Below are 17,293 nucleotides of genomic sequence, written 5' to 3' on the forward strand. Positions count from 1 at the left end.
GCTACCAAACCCAGGCATCTTCTCAAGTAGAGTTCCAGCTGCCAGCTTCCACCCCCCCCCTTCCTGTGCCATGCCTGCCCAAACCAAACACTGCTTTCCAGCCCACAACCTCTCAGGGAGTCACAGTGTGCTCTCCTGGCCATGAGTGTCCATCAACCGTAAACAAGGTGCACTAAAGCTTAAAAATGCTTGTCATTTCGCTGGACTCAGCTTCCAGTAATGGCATTTCCAGCACAATCCTTTTCACTCGAGCTGTTTGTTTTTGGCCAAAGCATTAGAATGCTCTCATCTTTGGCCATCGTTTCCCTCTTGAGATTTATTTTTTTTTGCAGCAGCAGCAACAGAATTTGCTTCTATAATGACAGTAAAAAATGTGTGCCTATTAATCACATACAGTGGCTTGGTCTGGACGTCTTTTACCCTGCTTTGTTGGCAGCGATCCTGTCGCCGGCTCCCCTAGGGTTGCCAATCCCCAGGTGAGGGCAGGAGATTTCCCAGTTTGGGGGCCCTCCCCCTGCTTTAGGGTCATCAGAAAGTGGGAGGGGGGAAATGTCTGCTAAACACTCCATTATTCCCTATGGAGACCGATTCCCATAGGGTATAATGGTGAATTGATCTTGGGGGGGGGGTCTGTTTTTTGAGGCACCAAAGTTTCAGCATAGCATCCAGTGCCTCACTTCCAAACACCCTCCAAGTTTCAAAAAGTTTGGACCTCGGGATCCAATTCTATGAGCCCCAAAAGAAGATGCCCCTATCCTTCATTATTTCCAGTGAAGGTATTCAAAAGGCGTGAGGTCCCTTTAAATGTAATGGTCAGAACTCCCTTGGGAGTTTGATTATGCTTGCTCCTGGCTCCACTCCCAAAGTCTCCTGGCTCCACCCGCAAAGTACCCAGATATTTCTTGAATTGGACTTGGCAACCCTAGGCTCCCCCTTTCCCACCAGCTGCAAAACGTATGGCTGAAGCTTAATGAAAGGAGTGGCCCTTCTGCAGAAGCAGCAGTAACAGAACTGAAATAACACAAAGAAATGCTCCTCAGCAGCCTTTCTATGAAGACGTGACTGCAGGTGGAAGTTGTACATGAGTCAGAGCTCCCCCCCCCACACACACACACCTGTACAAAAACCTTCTGTGCAGGAAATTAGAGGGACAGGGAGAACAGTTCTACCCCCCAGCTATTTTATGTGATATATATAAAACAGGCTGTTCCTTAAGATCTGAGGCCCAGCAGGTTCAGGAGGATCAAAGAAGATAAATAAGGCTCAAACTGAATATGACCTCCTCCTGTTGTGCCGTTCCAAAAATTTAATAGCAGTTAAGGTCTTTGGAAGAGCCCTGTGGCGCAGAGTCCTAAGCTCTGCTCACAACCTGAGTTCGATCCCCGGCGGAAGCTGTGTTCAGGTAGCTGGCTCCAGGTTGACTCAGCCTTTCATCCTTCTGAGTTCGGTCAAATGAGTACCCAGCTTGCTGGGGGGAAAGTGTAGATGACTGGGGAAGGCAGTGGCAAACCACCCCGTAAAAAGTCTGCTGTGAAAGCAACGTCACCCCAGAGCTGGAAACAACTGGTGCTTGCACAGGTGCTTCCTTTACCTTTTAAGGTCTTTGGAGGAGGGGGCAGCAGTTTCTGCCAATTCCCATTTCTCATTGCAGTCCCTGTAATCACTGGAACAAAATGGGGGTGGGGGGACTCAACAGACTACAGAGGATGTAGGAAGTAGGAAAGTCCCAGTTTGCAAAACCTGTGGGTGGCTGGATAACCCCAGATCAGGAGGTCCACAAACTGGTTAAATTTTATTTAATTTAATTTGCGATTTATACCCCACCCTATCTTGCAAGGCGGGCTCAGGGCAGCGGCTGGCCTGGATGAGAGACATGGGGTCTCTGCCCGTCATGCCAAGAAATTAACAACCTTTGTTGATTTCATGCTATCTCCCATTTGAGGCCTCAAACTTAGAGCATAGCGCATAGCTCTAATATAGACTGAAACAGGTTTTTTAGATTTAATTCTCTTTAAAGGTATTAGAGTATAAGATAAGGTAAGCTTAGCTATGAGAGTCTGCTTAAAGTTTATCTGAATACTAAAGTGCATAATCTTCTATTGTATCCGGAAACTTATCTTCTGTTTTGACTTCTGCTGTATCTTTAAGGCTTCTGTTCAGAGTAATAGCTTAAGTAGAGTAAAGTTTTATCTGTGGAAGTCTCTGGTTGTTTGGGTTACTGAAGGTACAGGAAGGTGTACCTGCATCAGTTAGATCCCTCAAAAGTTGGTGCTAGTCACAGTACATGAGGGACACCTCCGCAATTCAAAGGCAGCCAACTTCTGAATCAGAGCTGTCCCCAGTGGGGGGAGCAGCGCCCTCCTAATTTGCAGCGCCCCACCATGGGGGGTGATGCAGATTTGATAGGGGGCACTTTCCCCAGTGCCCCCCTACTGGCTACAGCCCTGTAAATCTAAATGACAAAGCTAGGAGGAAACGCAAGAGGAAGGCCTCAGCCTCTGTGCTCTGTTCACTGTCCTTCTAGAGCGACTGCTTAGGAACAGTGAAAAATAGGATGCTGGACTAGATGGAATGCCAATCTGATTCAGCAGGGCATCTCTATTATTAGGGTTTTATACAATGATGAGTCAAGCCAGTGCATGTTTAGGGCAGGGGTTCCAGAGGTGCCTCTCAGCAGTCCTGCGTTGAATTGTTTTGCTGTTAACACCTATAAATTGCAACTGCAGTGCCTGGGTAACTATGAAGCTCCTAGCTATAGGAGCCAAGCTTGTGGAAAAGGTAGTCTGAGGCTTACTATCAATCTCCTCGCGTTTCCTTGCAGGCCGCGAAGCTCTCCGATATGGTCTGTCAGCCCATCAGCACTTCATTGTAAAGCTTCCCAGCGGATTCTGGAAATATCACAGCCGAGAGGCCTAAACCCATTCTTCGTCCTTCCGAAAGAGGTAATAACCAGGATTACCAACCTCCAGGTTGCACCTGGAGATCTCCTGCTTTAGAAATGATCTCCAGACGACAGAGATCAGTTCCCCTAGAGAAAATGGCTGCTTTGGAGGGTGGACTCGATGACATTGTACCCTGCTGAGGTCCCCAGGCTCCACCCCCAAATCTCCAGGTATTTCCCGACGCAGAGCTGACAACCTTATAACAGTGTTTTACCAAAATTCATCTTGATCTTCTGTCCGAGTATTTCTGTACTTTGCTCTGTTTCAGAGCCATGAAGCATTTTATGCTTCTCTCAGCTTTTTGGAATGGCTGCGATGAGGCCCCAAGACGAACCTAGCTCCTCGATGGTTTTTAAAAATAGCTGAGCCCTGAAATAAGTACTGTTGTGTCTGGCAGCCACCATTCCTCTGGGTATATAAGAGTTCTTTGAGATCAGTTAAAAATAACCAGCATTTAAGGGGCGGGGGGGGAATCTACTGTTTTTGGCGACATGCCGTGTGATAAAGAGGGCCAAGAAAATAAGAGTGAGATGATTCATTAGCATGCTGTTCCCTGTTGTTAGATAAATGTGGAAATGAGAGCATGGTTGTTGGCTGAGTCAGCATTGGACGCAGGGATTTCCCTGCCAGATGGACAGCAGGAAGCCCCAGGCATGGTTTTAGAAAGTGGGTGGGGCCAAGTTGGACTGTTGCCTTTCAAGGCTTTTGATTGGCTTTGCAGATTTTTGAAAACATTGCTTTGGTACCTGTTGCCACCACAGCAGAAGGCTCTTCACTGTGTGACCGAAGGTATGCTGGGGCAACCGCTTGGTAGCTGGCTCCACCTCCTGCAGCAGCCATTTTGCATCCACCATGCTGTGTCAGAATTCCAAAAGCACTCGCAGGCCGGAAAGGGTTGGGGACTCCTGCACTACATGATATTTGGGTAGTCGGAAGGGATTTGGGGAAGCTCTTGCCTGCCCACCCTCTGCTTTAAACCCCCCCACCCCACACGCACATACTTTATATAAATTCGGCAGCGACCCATTTCTTTCATAATGGGTCTGTGGTTGTGGCATCTGGTTTTGCCCTCAGATTGCTGGTGTGGCACGGTGGTTACAGAACTAGATACAGAATGGCCAGGTTCAAATTCCCACTTCATCATAAAGACCAATGAGATTTGTTGGGTATGACTTTTGAGTTGCTGTCCTACAGAAGACCAGCATGGGTAGAAGAAGATGATGATGATATTGAATTTATATCCCAACCTCCACTCAGAGTCTCAGAGCGGTCACAATCTCCTTTATCTTCCTCCCCCACAACAGACATCCTGTGAGGTGGGTGGGGCTGAGAGGACTCTCACAGCAGCTGCCCTTTCAAGGACAACTTCTGCCAGAGCTATGGCTGACCCAAGGCCATGCCAGCAGGAGCAAATGGAGGAGTGGGGAATCAAACCCATTTCTCCGAGATAAGAGTCCGCACGTAACCACTACACCAAACTGGCTTTGAAACCACTTCATCATCACACTCACCGGGTGACCTTTGGCTGATTGCCTTCTCGCAGCGTGACCTACCTCAAAGGGTTCTTGTGAACATAAGATGGAGGGGGAGAAGCCTGTACACTATTATGAGTTCCTCAGAAGAACAGTTGGTGGTATAAAAATTTGAAAGAGACCCCTGACCTGGTTAGTCCATGCAAGCCCAATCTTGTCAAATCTCAGAAGCTAAGCAGGGCCGACCTGGCAAGTATTTGGATGGGAGACCTCCAAGAAATACCAGAGTCAGGAGGCAGAGGCAGGCTATCAAGTCACTTCTCTGAACATCCTCTATGACCTAGTAAGGGTTGCCAGAGGTCGCCACGGCTTCCAGGCATGGGTGCACACACAAAAATGCAAGAAATACCCCCAAAAAATTTGAAAGAGAGATCGATCGTTAAAGAAAGCGTTAGAAAACCTTTTTTGCACTGAAAGTTTACCTTCCGCATGCATAGACGTAACACCCAGATATGTCTCTCACACGGGGACTTTACAAAAGCTCCCAGCTCCCTTCTTTGACTCATGACATAACCATCACTTCCTGCTTCCTTTGTTACTTAAGAAGCTCTCCCACTCCAACCAACTAAAATTGGTGTCTAGCATCCTGTTTCTTGGACGGTTATGTAAGATTTGTAACTCTATACAGGGATTATTCAGCCAGACAGGGATCCGTTTTCTTAAGCAACACCCATGAGTGGGTGAAACTATGAAAACACTGCAGGATGGATTGCCAAAGCGCCTTCCTTTCCGTAGAACTTATGAGGAGACACAGTTCTGTGGCATCATAACTAGGTCTTAAGCTGAAGAACAAGAACAGGCTCACAAGAAGGGGACAGCTTGGGCTTTTAACGAGCAGGCAGTTTATTAGACATTTTTATCTCGTGTTCTTTCAGCCAGGGGCTGGTTCACAAAGCAGCTTTGAAATCTAGGAAGGTTCTCAGTTTAAAGAAAAAAATCAGGGGTTAATAAAAAAACATTTCAAATGGCAACAAATACGAACCTCCAGGTGATTTGGGAACCAGAGAGAGGGTCACTCTGAGACTATGTGTAAGGAAACAACCAAAGGTTATAGTGACCGAATTACTAAGATATTTATCATTGAATATCAATTTGACCAAATAACAAATATAACATTCAATACAAAAAGCTTAAAGGCACAAAGTCCCAAACGTAAAGATAAATTTCAACGGAGCCCCGATGTACAGGACGTTGGCTTGAATACTCCTGCTTCAATCACACTTCTAGCATAGGGTGCCCCCTTGATTACTTTTTTTACAAAAAAAAGACTTCAATATTCAAGGTCAATTACAAAATATTTTCACAATTCACTTTCAATGAATTGACTTTGAGTATTGATAACTATCTTAGTAATTTGATCATTATAACCTTTGATTGTTTCCTTACACAACCTCCAGGTGATGGCTGGAGATATCCTGGGATTACAACTAATCTCCAGGCGATAGAAATCACCAGGAAGCATTGGCCGCTTTGGAAGGTGGACTATATGGCATCATACCCCATTGAAGTCCATCTTCTCCCCAAACACCTGCCCTCCTCAGGCCACCCCCCCCCCCCCCCGCCAAAATCTCCAGGTATTTCCCAACCCAGAGCTGGCAACCCTAATCGTTTCCTGCACTGTGCGGGGGGTTGGACTAGATGACCCTGGAGGTCCCTTCCAACTCTATGATTCTATGATCGTACAAAAGGACATGAACAAGGATATTGCATATAAAAGGGCCTTGAGTACAAAAGGACATCTCTTAAAATTTGGCTCTTCAGTGCAAGATGACATGGAAGATGTCATGGAAAAATGTCCCATCACTGTGTCCCAACTTCTGTTGTTGCATGGGAAGAGTTTATAATGCTAACCCTCTATTTGCACCTTATCAGAAGAGCAGATTAATTCAGGAAACAATCTGGGCAGAGAGAGAGATACAGCATGGAAAGTCTGCACACGGGAAGCCTCAGAGCAAATGGGACTTAAGATGCTTCACACCCGTTCCCTTTTTCCTGGGAATGCTGGAAACAAGGGCCCTTTCTGCTTTTGTGTTTACTACGGCTCTCACCTCCGTCACTTTAAAAACCTGCTTCCATATTCACATGCACATTCACCTCACTCTCCCATCGAATTTTTTAATTCCTTCCACATTCTTTTCCCAGCGTTCTGCTGTCACTCCTCTGTATCGCCATAGTTTCCAAGAGTGGTTTTTCAGAGGAGTACTTCCCCCCCTCCTCTTAATTTGCTTCCAAGTCTTTAAAAGTAGAAACAATTCCTCGGACTTTCCCCCTCCCCTCCCCTGGCAGGCTAATTGGTCTGTTCTTATTGGTCAGTTTCACACTGCGCATGTCTTTTTAAATAGGAGATTAGGAAAGTAATTGCCTTTGTCTGACATCAAGTTAGCTTGGTTGGTTAAGATGCTGGGCTATTTTGTATTTGGGGGGGGAATTCCTTTTGAAACGTGAGAATAATGCTGTGGCAGTTGCAGCCTTTTTTAAAAAGTCTGGTCCATCTCAACATCTCCTTTTGTCATCTCATTTCTAAATAACAATGGGGGGAATTCAGGCTGCAAAGCTCTGAAGTCTCTGCCTCCTCTCACTAAATTTTTTAAGCAGTGCCTGGCAGTGGGGGGGGGGGGTTTCTCCAGCAAACTCCTTGACTACTGATAAAGGGGGAGCAAATTCAGCTGGAAAAGTCTCCTATTTCAAAAGGTACTCCCAATGTGAAACTAACATTGACTAAAGGGAACCTCCACATTCAGAGGCCGTCAACCTCTGAATCACAGTGGCAGGAGGCAACACCAGTGGAAGGTCTCAGCCTCTATGCCATTGCTGGCCATCCAGAGTAATTGGTTGGCCACTGTGTGAGACAGGATTCTGGACTAGGTGGACCACTGATCTGATCCCACAGGGCTCTTATGTTCTTATTTGTGGCTCTTGGCTAAGGATAACTAAGTGCGTCTTTCAAAAGCCACCATTGCTATGACTACCAGTTGCCATGGGGAAACAATAGGGAATGGCTTTCTCCTTCAAGTTCTTCTTGGGAGTGCCAGAAGACATCTGGCTGATCACTATTGGTACCAGGATGTTGGGTTCAATTGACCTTGGATTGATCCAGCAAAGCCACTAAAGGGGCTTGTATCCCGCCATTTCATGGGATGAATACTCCTTGGGTTGAAGGGAGACTTCAAATGTCACTGAGCAGTGTGGTAGGATACAAGGCTTGTCTTGTTCTGGACCCCAGGTTACCCTTTTGCTGTCCATAACCTCAAAGACTTATGAGTCACTTAGTAAACTGCCTTCGTTTTCTGAAGAAAGTCCACTTTTCTGTCCTTAAGGGAGTTGCCTAGTTATTACGGAATTTGTTACAATGAGTTTGAAGGGCTACTTGGGCACTGATGGGTTTCTAAATTGCAAAGAGGATCTTATTAACCTGTCTGATTTGCCTTGTGTAGCCTGAAACACCCGTTACACGTGCTGCCCGGACCACTTCAGCATCCCCACGGACACAACGTCTCTCTCAGCCAGTAATCAAGAGGGCCATTCCCTGCTATGAAAACAGATGCATGGAGGCTCCCATCCGAAAAGTAATGTCTTTACTTTAATGGAGAGGTTCTTTACTGTCTGGATTACCATGGGGTGAATTTTCATCTGTATGGCTACGCTTGTTTCTTATTCAGTAATAAGCATATACCTTCTTTGGCTTGCTCCCAAGGCATTGGCTGGGCTGTTGTGATGTCATGGAATGTTTATAGCATTCTCCTGAAGCAATGGGGATGGTGGGCCAGCCTCAAGCAGTTAAGGGGGAGGCCCTCTGTCTGGAATCAGATGAGAAGCATAGTCAAGGGTGGGCAAAGTCCAGATTCCAGGAACAGCAGCCAAAGATCAGAGGAGCCAAAGGCAAAGCCCAAAACTGGGCAGGAAGTTAAATATACAAAATGCATCAATACAAAGACCACGCAAGGTGTTTTCTATACAAAAAGTCACTAAGACTGAAAAGCAGACTCTGAAGCTTTATTGGGCCTGATGAACAGGGATTGGTCCTTGGAGTTAGCTGACTGAACTAGGATTGCCAGCCCCCAGGTCCCAGCGGGGGATCCCCCAGTTTTAGAAGACGCAGATTTATACCCCGCCCTTCTCTCTGAATCAGAGTCTCAGAGCAGCTTACAATCTCCTTTATCTCCTTCCCCCCACAGCTGACACCCTGTGAGGTGGGTGGGGCTGAGAGAGCTCCCTCAGAAGCTGCCCTTTCAAGGACAACTCCTACAAGAGCTATGGCTGACCCAAGGCCATTCCAGCAGGTGCAAGTGGAGGAGTGAGGAATCAACCCTGTTCTTCCAGATAAGAGTCTGCACACTTAACCACTACATCAAACTGGCTCTCTTTAGGGACTTCTCTCCCCCGCAGACCAGCTGGCCGGCGGGGAAAACCCTTCCCCTAAACAGGGATGTCACGTGGGGAGTCGCTCTTGTTTTTGGACAAACTATAGTTTAAACCCAATTTAACCATAGAGTTTGTCCAAAATCCAGAGCATCCCTTACATGACATCCTCACCCACCCACAAAACGCCCCGCAAATTCTCCTACCAGACAGGTGAGGGGACTTGGCTACCTTAGTGCTCACTCAGACAGGAGGAGCACGCAGCAAGGCAAATTTTATCATGCTCTTTCTGCCCTATTCCTAGCCTTCTTTCTGTCTCTGTCTCGCCGTCTCTCTCTCCCTCTCTGTCTCTCTTCGTGTCTCTCTCTTTGTCTCTCTCAAAATCTGTCTCCCTCCCTCTCTCTCTCTCTGCAACTCAGCCCAATTGCCTGGCACAAGTATTTTTAGAAAGTGGGTGGGGCCAGATGGGGCTTTTGTCTGGCATGGCTTCTGATTGGCCAATGGAGACCTGATTGGCAATGCAGATCTTTGAAAGTGTTGCTTCGGCAGCACCAGTCACCACAGCACAGGCGTCTCCACTATGTGACAGAAGGTAAGCTGTGTGTATTGAAGACAGCACAGTATGTTCATTTCTGTTCATGCTAAACAGATTTTCTACTGAAATGCTGAAGAGCTACCATTAGAATTATGCATACCTAAGAGTGGCATTTTGTGGTTGGCTCCACCTCCTGTGGCAGCCATTTTGTGGTTGTGCTCCCCATCCTATTTCAGAATTCTGAAGGTGCCTACATGCCAAAAAAGACTGGGGATGGGAGCCCCTGTTTTAGATAACGATATGGGACTCGTTCAAGGAATTTTGCTGCCCCGTGCAATGTACCACCCCATCCCTTCCTTCACCTCCTCGGGTGCTTGGCCTGGACCCACAAGGCAGCCGTACACGCATAGGAAGGGACGTCAGTCCCTCCAGTGCCACTGGTTTCTAGAAATGAGCTGAGACCCTGCAGTGTATTGGTGCCCTTCTCGTGGTGGTGCCCCAGGCAGGTGCCTGAGTGGCTTAGCTGTAGAACCAGCCCTGCAGTGCCAGTGTAGAGAGAGCCAGCCAAAGGGGCCTGGTCTCTAGATAGTCAGCTTGGATGAGCATTCAGACAGCTTAAATGTGTTGGAGGACAACAGACGAGGTCTTTTTTTCAGGGGAGTTTTTCCAGGACATAACAGCGTCCTAGTGATGAACTTGTATAATCTCCTAGCGTCGCTGCAGATGTACTGGACTGCATCCCTACATTGAACTAGATTTATCAAATGCAAATCGGACTGATCCAGCTGGTAGGCTGTTCAATAATGAATGCGCCCTTCTGCAGGTAACCCAGGCCGCCCTTCAAGCAATCCCAACTCCAAGACTAGAAGAACTCGCTAGGCCTAAAGTGACCTCGAAGAGCGCCCCTGACCGTAATGCCGAGTGGCCCGTGACATGGGCAGCAAAGAAAGCCATGGCTTCCCCGAGACTTGAGGCACTTGCTCAGCCTCCCAGAAGGTGGGCTTCCTGGGATGATTCAGTTTATGGGTTCTGCTTGTGTTCATGCTGGGCACCTGATCCCCACTGGCGATGAGGAAGAAAGGGTTGTGGCAGATTTGCCTTCCCTCTTGGCTCAGGGGAAGAACCTGTTTTGCATGAAGAAGGTCACAGGCTGAATCCCCAGCATCTCCACTTAAAAGGGCCAGGTAGTAGGTGATGTGAAAGACCTTGGCCTGAGTCTCTGGAGAGCCGCTGCCAGTCTGAGCTGAGGATGTTGACCTGGATGGACCAATAATCCGATGCAGTATAAGGTAGCTACATATGTTTTCTGGTTTGGCTCACTGAAGTTATCTTACGCTCTTTGCACTGTGCCATATCCCAGTTCTTTGCTTGCAGAGGCTATGCAGGTATTACTGAGATGGTGATTATGATTGTAGTCTTGAGGCCAGACTACTGTAATGCGCTTTGTATAGGGCTGCCCTTGAAGACAACTTGGAAACTTCAGTGAGTGCAAAATGAGGTGGCCTATTTGTTTGAGAGCCAGTGCGATGTAGTGGTTAAGAATGGCAGACTCTAATCTGGTGAACCAGGTTTGATTCTCCACTCCTCCATGTGAAGCCTGCTCGGTGACTTTGGGCCAGTCACAGTTCTCTCAGGACTCTCTCAGCCCCACCTGCCTCACAAGGTGCCGGTTGTGGGGAGAGGAAGGGAAGGCAATTGTAAGTCACTCTGAGTCTCCTTCAGGCAATGAAAATCAGGGTATAAAAACCAATTCTTCTTATCAAGAGCCATCTGACTCTTGACCAGGGGTGGCCAAACTTGCTTAATGTAAGAGCCACATAGAATAAATGTCAGATGTTTGAGAGAAGGAAGGAAGAAAAATGGGGAGGGAGGGGTGTGTGGAAAGGAAGGAAAACGGGGAGGGGGGACGTGAAAAGAAAGCAACTTTAAATGTCTTCTCCAAGCTGGCCAGTGGGGTGGTGGGGGCTTTGAGAGCCACACAATATGTGTGAAAAAAACCACATGTGGCTCCCGAGCCAGTTTGGCCACCCCTGCTCTAGACCATGTTACACTGGTCCTGAAATCACTTCACTGGCTACCAATTTGTTTCAGAGCCCAGTTCAAGGTTTGGGTATAGGGCTTCCTGGGATGACTTAACCTTTAAAGCCCTTCATGACCTGGAGGCCCACATACTTGAAGAACCACCTCTACCAATATGAAGCCAGTACAGAAATTGCACTCATCACAACATGGTCTCCTAGCAGTCCCCTGGCTTGGGCATTTTCTGTCACTGCTTCACTCTTGTGGAACAGGCTGCTGGATGAAGCAGATGTCTACCCCAGGGTCCTTCCAGAGAGGCTAGGGTTGCCATTCTCCGGGTGGGGTCGGTTTGCCAGGTCCCTGCAGGCAGCCAGTAGGGGATGGTGAGTGATCTTACCGGAAGCTGGGAGTTTCATCACACGTTTCAGTGACAAGCCCACATGACTTCCAGTGTGACCCAGAAGTCATGTAGGTACCTCAGGGTGACATTCTGTTTTCTGGGCACAAACTCTATGGTAGAATTAGCTTCTACCATAAAGTTTTGTCCAAAGGCCAAAGTGGGGAGGGATGGTGGCTCAGTGGCAGAGCATCTGCTTGGGAAGCAGAAGGTCCCAGGTTCAATCCCTGGCATCTCCACTAAAAAAAGGGTCCAGGCAAATAGGCATGATAAACCTCAGCTTGAGACCCTGGAGAGCCGCTGCCAGTCTGAGTAGACAATACTGACTTTGATGACTGAGGGTCTTATTCAGTATAAGGCAGCTTCAAATGTTCATATGTTCAATTTTGGCCCGGCTCACGTTGAAGTCACGTAGGCACATCACTGAAATGTCGGGTGTTCCTCCCTTGCTTGGGGCGGGGTAATTCTTCCCATTACCAGCCGGTTGATTGGTGGTAGAGATGTGGTGGCTGTCAGCAGGGGACCCCTGCTTCCACTGGGGGGCATCCCTAAGGTGGGGCCTAGAGATCTCTCGCTATTACAGCTGTTCTCCAGTTGACAAGTTCCCCTGGACAAAATGGCTGCTCTGGAGAGTGGACTGGATCTACGGCATCATACCTGCTGAGGTCCCTATCTAGGCTCCACCCCTAGTATTTCTCAAACCCCGAGCTGACAACCCTGGGAGAGGCCATAAAATAGATCTCTAACAGAGCTTGTGGAGCAGTCTGAAGGTTCAATATGCAGGCTGGAGTTTATCCACTTTTAATAAGTTTTAATTCTTCCAACAGGTGATCATTTCTTCATTTTTTTTTGGTATTGTATTTGTTGTTGCTGAGCCACCTTGGGCCCTGACTGTGCCGGGGGAAAGGAAGGGTACATAAACATCCCCCAAAATAAATAACCCCACCCAATAGGTATGACCCCCACCCCCCAAATCAAATTTCATTGTTAATATTACAAGCCCCCTTGGTAAAATGGCATGCTGTTTAGACGGATAGCTGTTCAACTTTCCCCCTTTGCTTTCACAGGGCCTCCGCCGACGTTGTACAATTCAACCCAGAAGCTTTCACGGTAAAGGAATCAGCTAAGAACGCGCGCTGTACAGAGCGGATCAAGAAGCTAGCAGAGCCCATTTTGCGCTGAGCCCTTTTGCCAGAGGTGTGTAACGGTCCCTGCCAGCTCTACCAGTCATTAAATCCGAAGAGCAGTGGTTGCTTCTTTGACTTTGTTTCCTTCACACAGTCAGTCAGTCACAGTCACATTTTATTTGTATCCCGCCCTCCCCGACCAAGCGGCTCAGGGCGGCTAACAGCATAAAATTCAATACATACATTATATAATAAATAACATTTGAAGACAAATTAAAATCCATAAAATTCTAAAAACATTAATACATTTAGTGCTATTCATCGGCAAGTTTACTTGGCAATTTAGTAGTATCAGCTGGTGAAGTCCATTTGGAACAGGATGGTTTTGCAGGCCCTGCGGAATTGTTCAATGTCCCGCAGGGCCCGCATTTCCTCTGGGAGTTGATTCCACAGCTGTGGGGCCAAAACTGAGAAGGCACATACCCCTCTGCACAAATGCTCCATGGTACTTGAAAATAGGCTGGGCCCAGGGCTGGCTCATCCATTAGGCAACCCTAGGTCAGGAGTGTCAAACATGCAGCCCGGGGGCCAAATCAGGCCCCTGGAGGGCTGCTATCAGGCCCCCAAGCAACTGGCTGTCATCTGCTTCCTTCTGCATAACAGCTTGCTTTGTCAGGCATGCTCAATTGCACACAAGCCACAGAGCAAAGTCTCTGTTTTCTCCATTGGCTGAGGCTCCTCCCTTGGGGAGGAAGGGGGGGAGACAAAACTTGCTTTGCCAGGCTCTCTCAGTCGCACAGCAGAGCTACTGAGCCAACCCTCTCTTCTTTCTATTGGCTGAAGCTTCTCCCCCTCTTGGCCCCTTGGGGAAGGATAGAAAGAGCAGAGGCTTCCTTTGCCCAGTTCCCTGGATCTTATGGAAAAGATACAACGAAAGCACCTTTAAGACCAATGAGTGCTAATGTTTTAAGCATGTTTTAAGTTTTTTTTTTAAAGCATTGTGTTTGGCTGTGCCCTTTATAAAGTTTATATCTCTGCTACCTAATCTTAAATAGAAAAATGCACGGCCCGGCCTGATGCTGGAACAGCATGGTCTCATGTATGTCAGATCCAGCCCTCATAACAAATGAGTTTGACACTCCTGCCCTAGGTGGTTGCCTATGGGTGCAGCCTGGGGGGGCACTGAACTGGGGATGAGCGGTGGCAGAGTAGCCAGTGAGTAAGTGAAGAAGGGAGAGCCTCTCCCCTTCCCACTCACAGTTAAAGGCCCTGCTGATCAGCTGATGGACAAGCCCTTCAGCCCATTCCCTCACGTGCATTTTAAATCGTGCAGGAGGGAGGCAGCAGAGGCAAAGGTGGCAGATGTGGCGGCAATCTGGATATCCGGATCGCAGCCCCTGCAGCCAGGTTGCACCACCACTCTGGGGCACTCAGCGTGGCTGCCACCATTGAAGGGAGCTCTGCCCCACCGCCTCTTAGGTCAGATGACAAGGCAAGGTTGGTGCCTGTAGAAAGGGAGGGCCAGGGGTGGGGGCACACTTTGCCTGTGGGTCGGGGGGGGGCGGGAAGGCGCCTTGCCTAAGGCACTAGGCACCCTAGCGCCAGCGCTGGCTGGGCCTGGGGTTACACCCTCTCAAAAATACTCAATAGGGCTGCCCGCTTCTAGGTGGTGGCTGGAGATCTCCTGGGATTCTCTCAGCTCCATCAGATGGGGGGGGTGGGGGGAGGAAAGGATGGTGATTGTGAGCTGCTTGGAGACTCCTTGAGGTAGAGAAAAGCGGGATATAAAAACCAGCCCTTCTTTTTCACCAGCTCCACCAGGGCGACAGGGGAAGGCTTTGGGCAGGGGGCCCTCCAGGGCAGATACTCACCAGGATTGCCTTTCCCACCCCAGTAAAGCAAATGGCCAATCTGCTCCTTTCTTTCAAGAGAGATCATAGCAAAGCAGGAGAACACTTCGAAAGTGGACCATCACAAGATGTCATGCAAATGAATGCTCAAAAAAATTTCCAGTTTGGAAGCAACATCCATGCAGAAGCAGCCATAGTGAACATCTCATGTGTGGATGTATTTATTTACTTCTTTAAAAATTTCCTCTTTCTAACGGCTGTGGTAGTCAACACAACTTGAAACAAAACGCAATCACAGGAGACCCTGTCATTTAATCATTATTACATTTACTTTGCTCTGGCTGAACACCTCCCAGCTGTTATTGTTTTTTTTAAAGTCAAACAGGGAAAGTCCTTTGAGGACATGCACCAGTTCAGACTTCGACAGGCTTCTCAAATAAGGGAACTGTATGGTTTTGGGGGCCACACACAAGATAACCTCTCCATTCAAACTTGCCATACGTATGATATGGCCAAGAAGCCACTTTGGATGACTTTAAAGCTAAAAATGGAAGAAAATGAAGAATTCTGAGATACGGCCCAAACCATGATTATCGGTAGTGGTGATGGTGATGCTTTTTCTTACGTGTCGGTGCCATAAGAAAACCCATAAATGGAGGCAGGGCGAGGCTCGCAGCATGGCGGATGCCTAAGGAGCTAGCTCCCGAACCCTTCCTCGCAAATTGGGCATTAGTCCTCAAAAATCGCTCCACATCTTCTTGAGCCCAGGCTATGGGCAATCCTAAACTCCAAAAAGGACAACCATCAGTAACAACACATTCGATGACCTCCTACTCTTTAGCCGGCGTGACTCCACAAACCAGACCTGACCGCGGTGAGTCTGAAGTCAACATGGTGGGTGAAGGAACCACCGAGCCTCGAGACGCTCCAATCCTCACCACCCACAAGTTCCTGGCATCGATCTCCAGACTAGAATCGAGCATTGCCGCTAACATTTCTGCTCTCAGTGACCCTGTCAAGGAACAGCTAAGAGCCATGAATGAGACACTGACTCATGTGGCCACGATCGCGAACTCGGCATTTGAAATGGTGACCACTGCGACTGAAGCCTGGTCACGCAACAAAATCGTGGTGCTCAAGAATAAATTAAAAGAGAGGAACCTCAAATTTTGCAGGTTCCCTGAGCACGCAGAACAAGGCAAAGATATTCGCTCCTTCCTCGCCAAATGGCTAGCCACCTCCCTCCAGCTCGAAGATGGCATCGCGCCATTGGTAGACACAGCCTACCGCATCACCACCCGCTCAGCAACACGTCCGAGAGACGTCCTGGCTTCCTTCCCAGACGCTCACACACGCGAAACCATCCTCAAACTATCTTGGACAGGGAAAGGACTTACCTTCAAAGGCTGCAAGATCACCGTCCTGCTGGACCTGTCCCCCGAGACTCGCCAGTCAAGGAAAACACTGAGACTCACGATCACCCGACTTCTAGATAACAACATTCGCTTTCGCTGGCAAACGCCCACACAAATCGCTGTTGTCCATCAGGGAAGACGCTTCCTGGCATCCGATGCAGACTCCGGTGCCCAACTCCTACTGGCTTTAAACATTGAACTCCCGGGCCTTAAACCAAATGAATTCCTGGAAGACAGAACTTCGACCACCTTTGAGAGGCTCCACAGCAAGACACATGCCTGCCACTGAACCCTGACTGGGAAGTACTTCTTTACTATCCTTCTGTGGTCGCTGCATTATTACTTTACTAAACTAAGTTTACATCCGTTTAGGTTAAGTTAATGGTTTGAAACAAACGCCAATAGCCTTAACCCACTTGAGTTTTATTTTATTAACCCAGTTCTCCACTTGAAGGGAAGGGAACTCTCCCTGTGTTTCCCCCCTCCATACCCACTATCTCTCGGCTTGACTTCGCAAATGAAGATTTAAGAAAGGTGCAGTAGTCCACGACTGCTGCAGGCTCGCTGGTGGCTGACAAGACCAATGCGGGACAGGCAGGTCCGGCCACAGTGGCTGCAGAGAAAAGTCTGATTTGGGGTTGGTGCTGTAGCAGTACAATTCTTCCTCAATCTCCTTTGTCCTCAAGACCAGCTATGCGTGCGTTCTCAAAGGAAGAGACAGCCAGGTGGATGGTGTGCCTCCATGCTTTGCGATCTGAGGCTAGGTCAGACCACTGGTGATGGTTAATGCAACAGGTACCAAGGGATTTCTTCAAGGAGTCCTTGTACCTCTTCTTTGGTGCCCCTCTATTTCGATGGCCGGTGGAAAGTTCGCCATACAGGGCAATCTTGGGAAGGCGGTGGTTTTCCATCCTGGAGATATGCCCTGCCCAGCGGAGCTGCGTCTTCAACAGCAATGCCTCGATGCTTGTAACCTCCGCCCGCTTGAGGACTTCATTATACCCACTATAGAGAGCTGAAGAATTATTTAATAACATAGTCCACTCTTAGATAAGAGCAGACTATGAAACTGGACCTATGGGAGTTCACTTTGATCTCCCTCAAATGTGTGTTTTGT

At 48.2% G+C, this 17,293-nt stretch overlaps 1 protein-coding gene across 1 annotated transcript in view; it reads left to right on the plus strand.

The window, feature by feature from the left end:
• Window positions 1-13,033, plus strand: part of SPMAP2L (sperm microtubule associated protein 2 like) — a 41,488-nt gene extending 28,455 nt beyond the window's left edge. Inside the window, exons 6-9 of the mRNA XM_060236359.1 lie at window positions 2,822-2,942; window positions 7,909-8,040; window positions 10,192-10,364; window positions 12,852-13,033. Coding sequence (XP_060092342.1) covers window positions 2,822-2,942; window positions 7,909-8,040; window positions 10,192-10,364; window positions 12,852-12,966 — 541 coding nt within the window. The 3' untranslated portion in view covers window positions 12,967-13,033. The remainder of the gene's footprint in view (window positions 1-2,821; window positions 2,943-7,908; window positions 8,041-10,191; window positions 10,365-12,851) is intronic.
• The last annotated feature ends 4,260 nt before the right edge of the window (window positions 13,034-17,293 follow it).

The sequence above is a fragment of the Heteronotia binoei genome, chromosome 4, assembly GCF_032191835.1.
Source record: "Heteronotia binoei isolate CCM8104 ecotype False Entrance Well chromosome 4, APGP_CSIRO_Hbin_v1, whole genome shotgun sequence".
Lineage (NCBI taxonomy): Eukaryota > Metazoa > Chordata > Lepidosauria > Squamata > Gekkonidae > Heteronotia > Heteronotia binoei.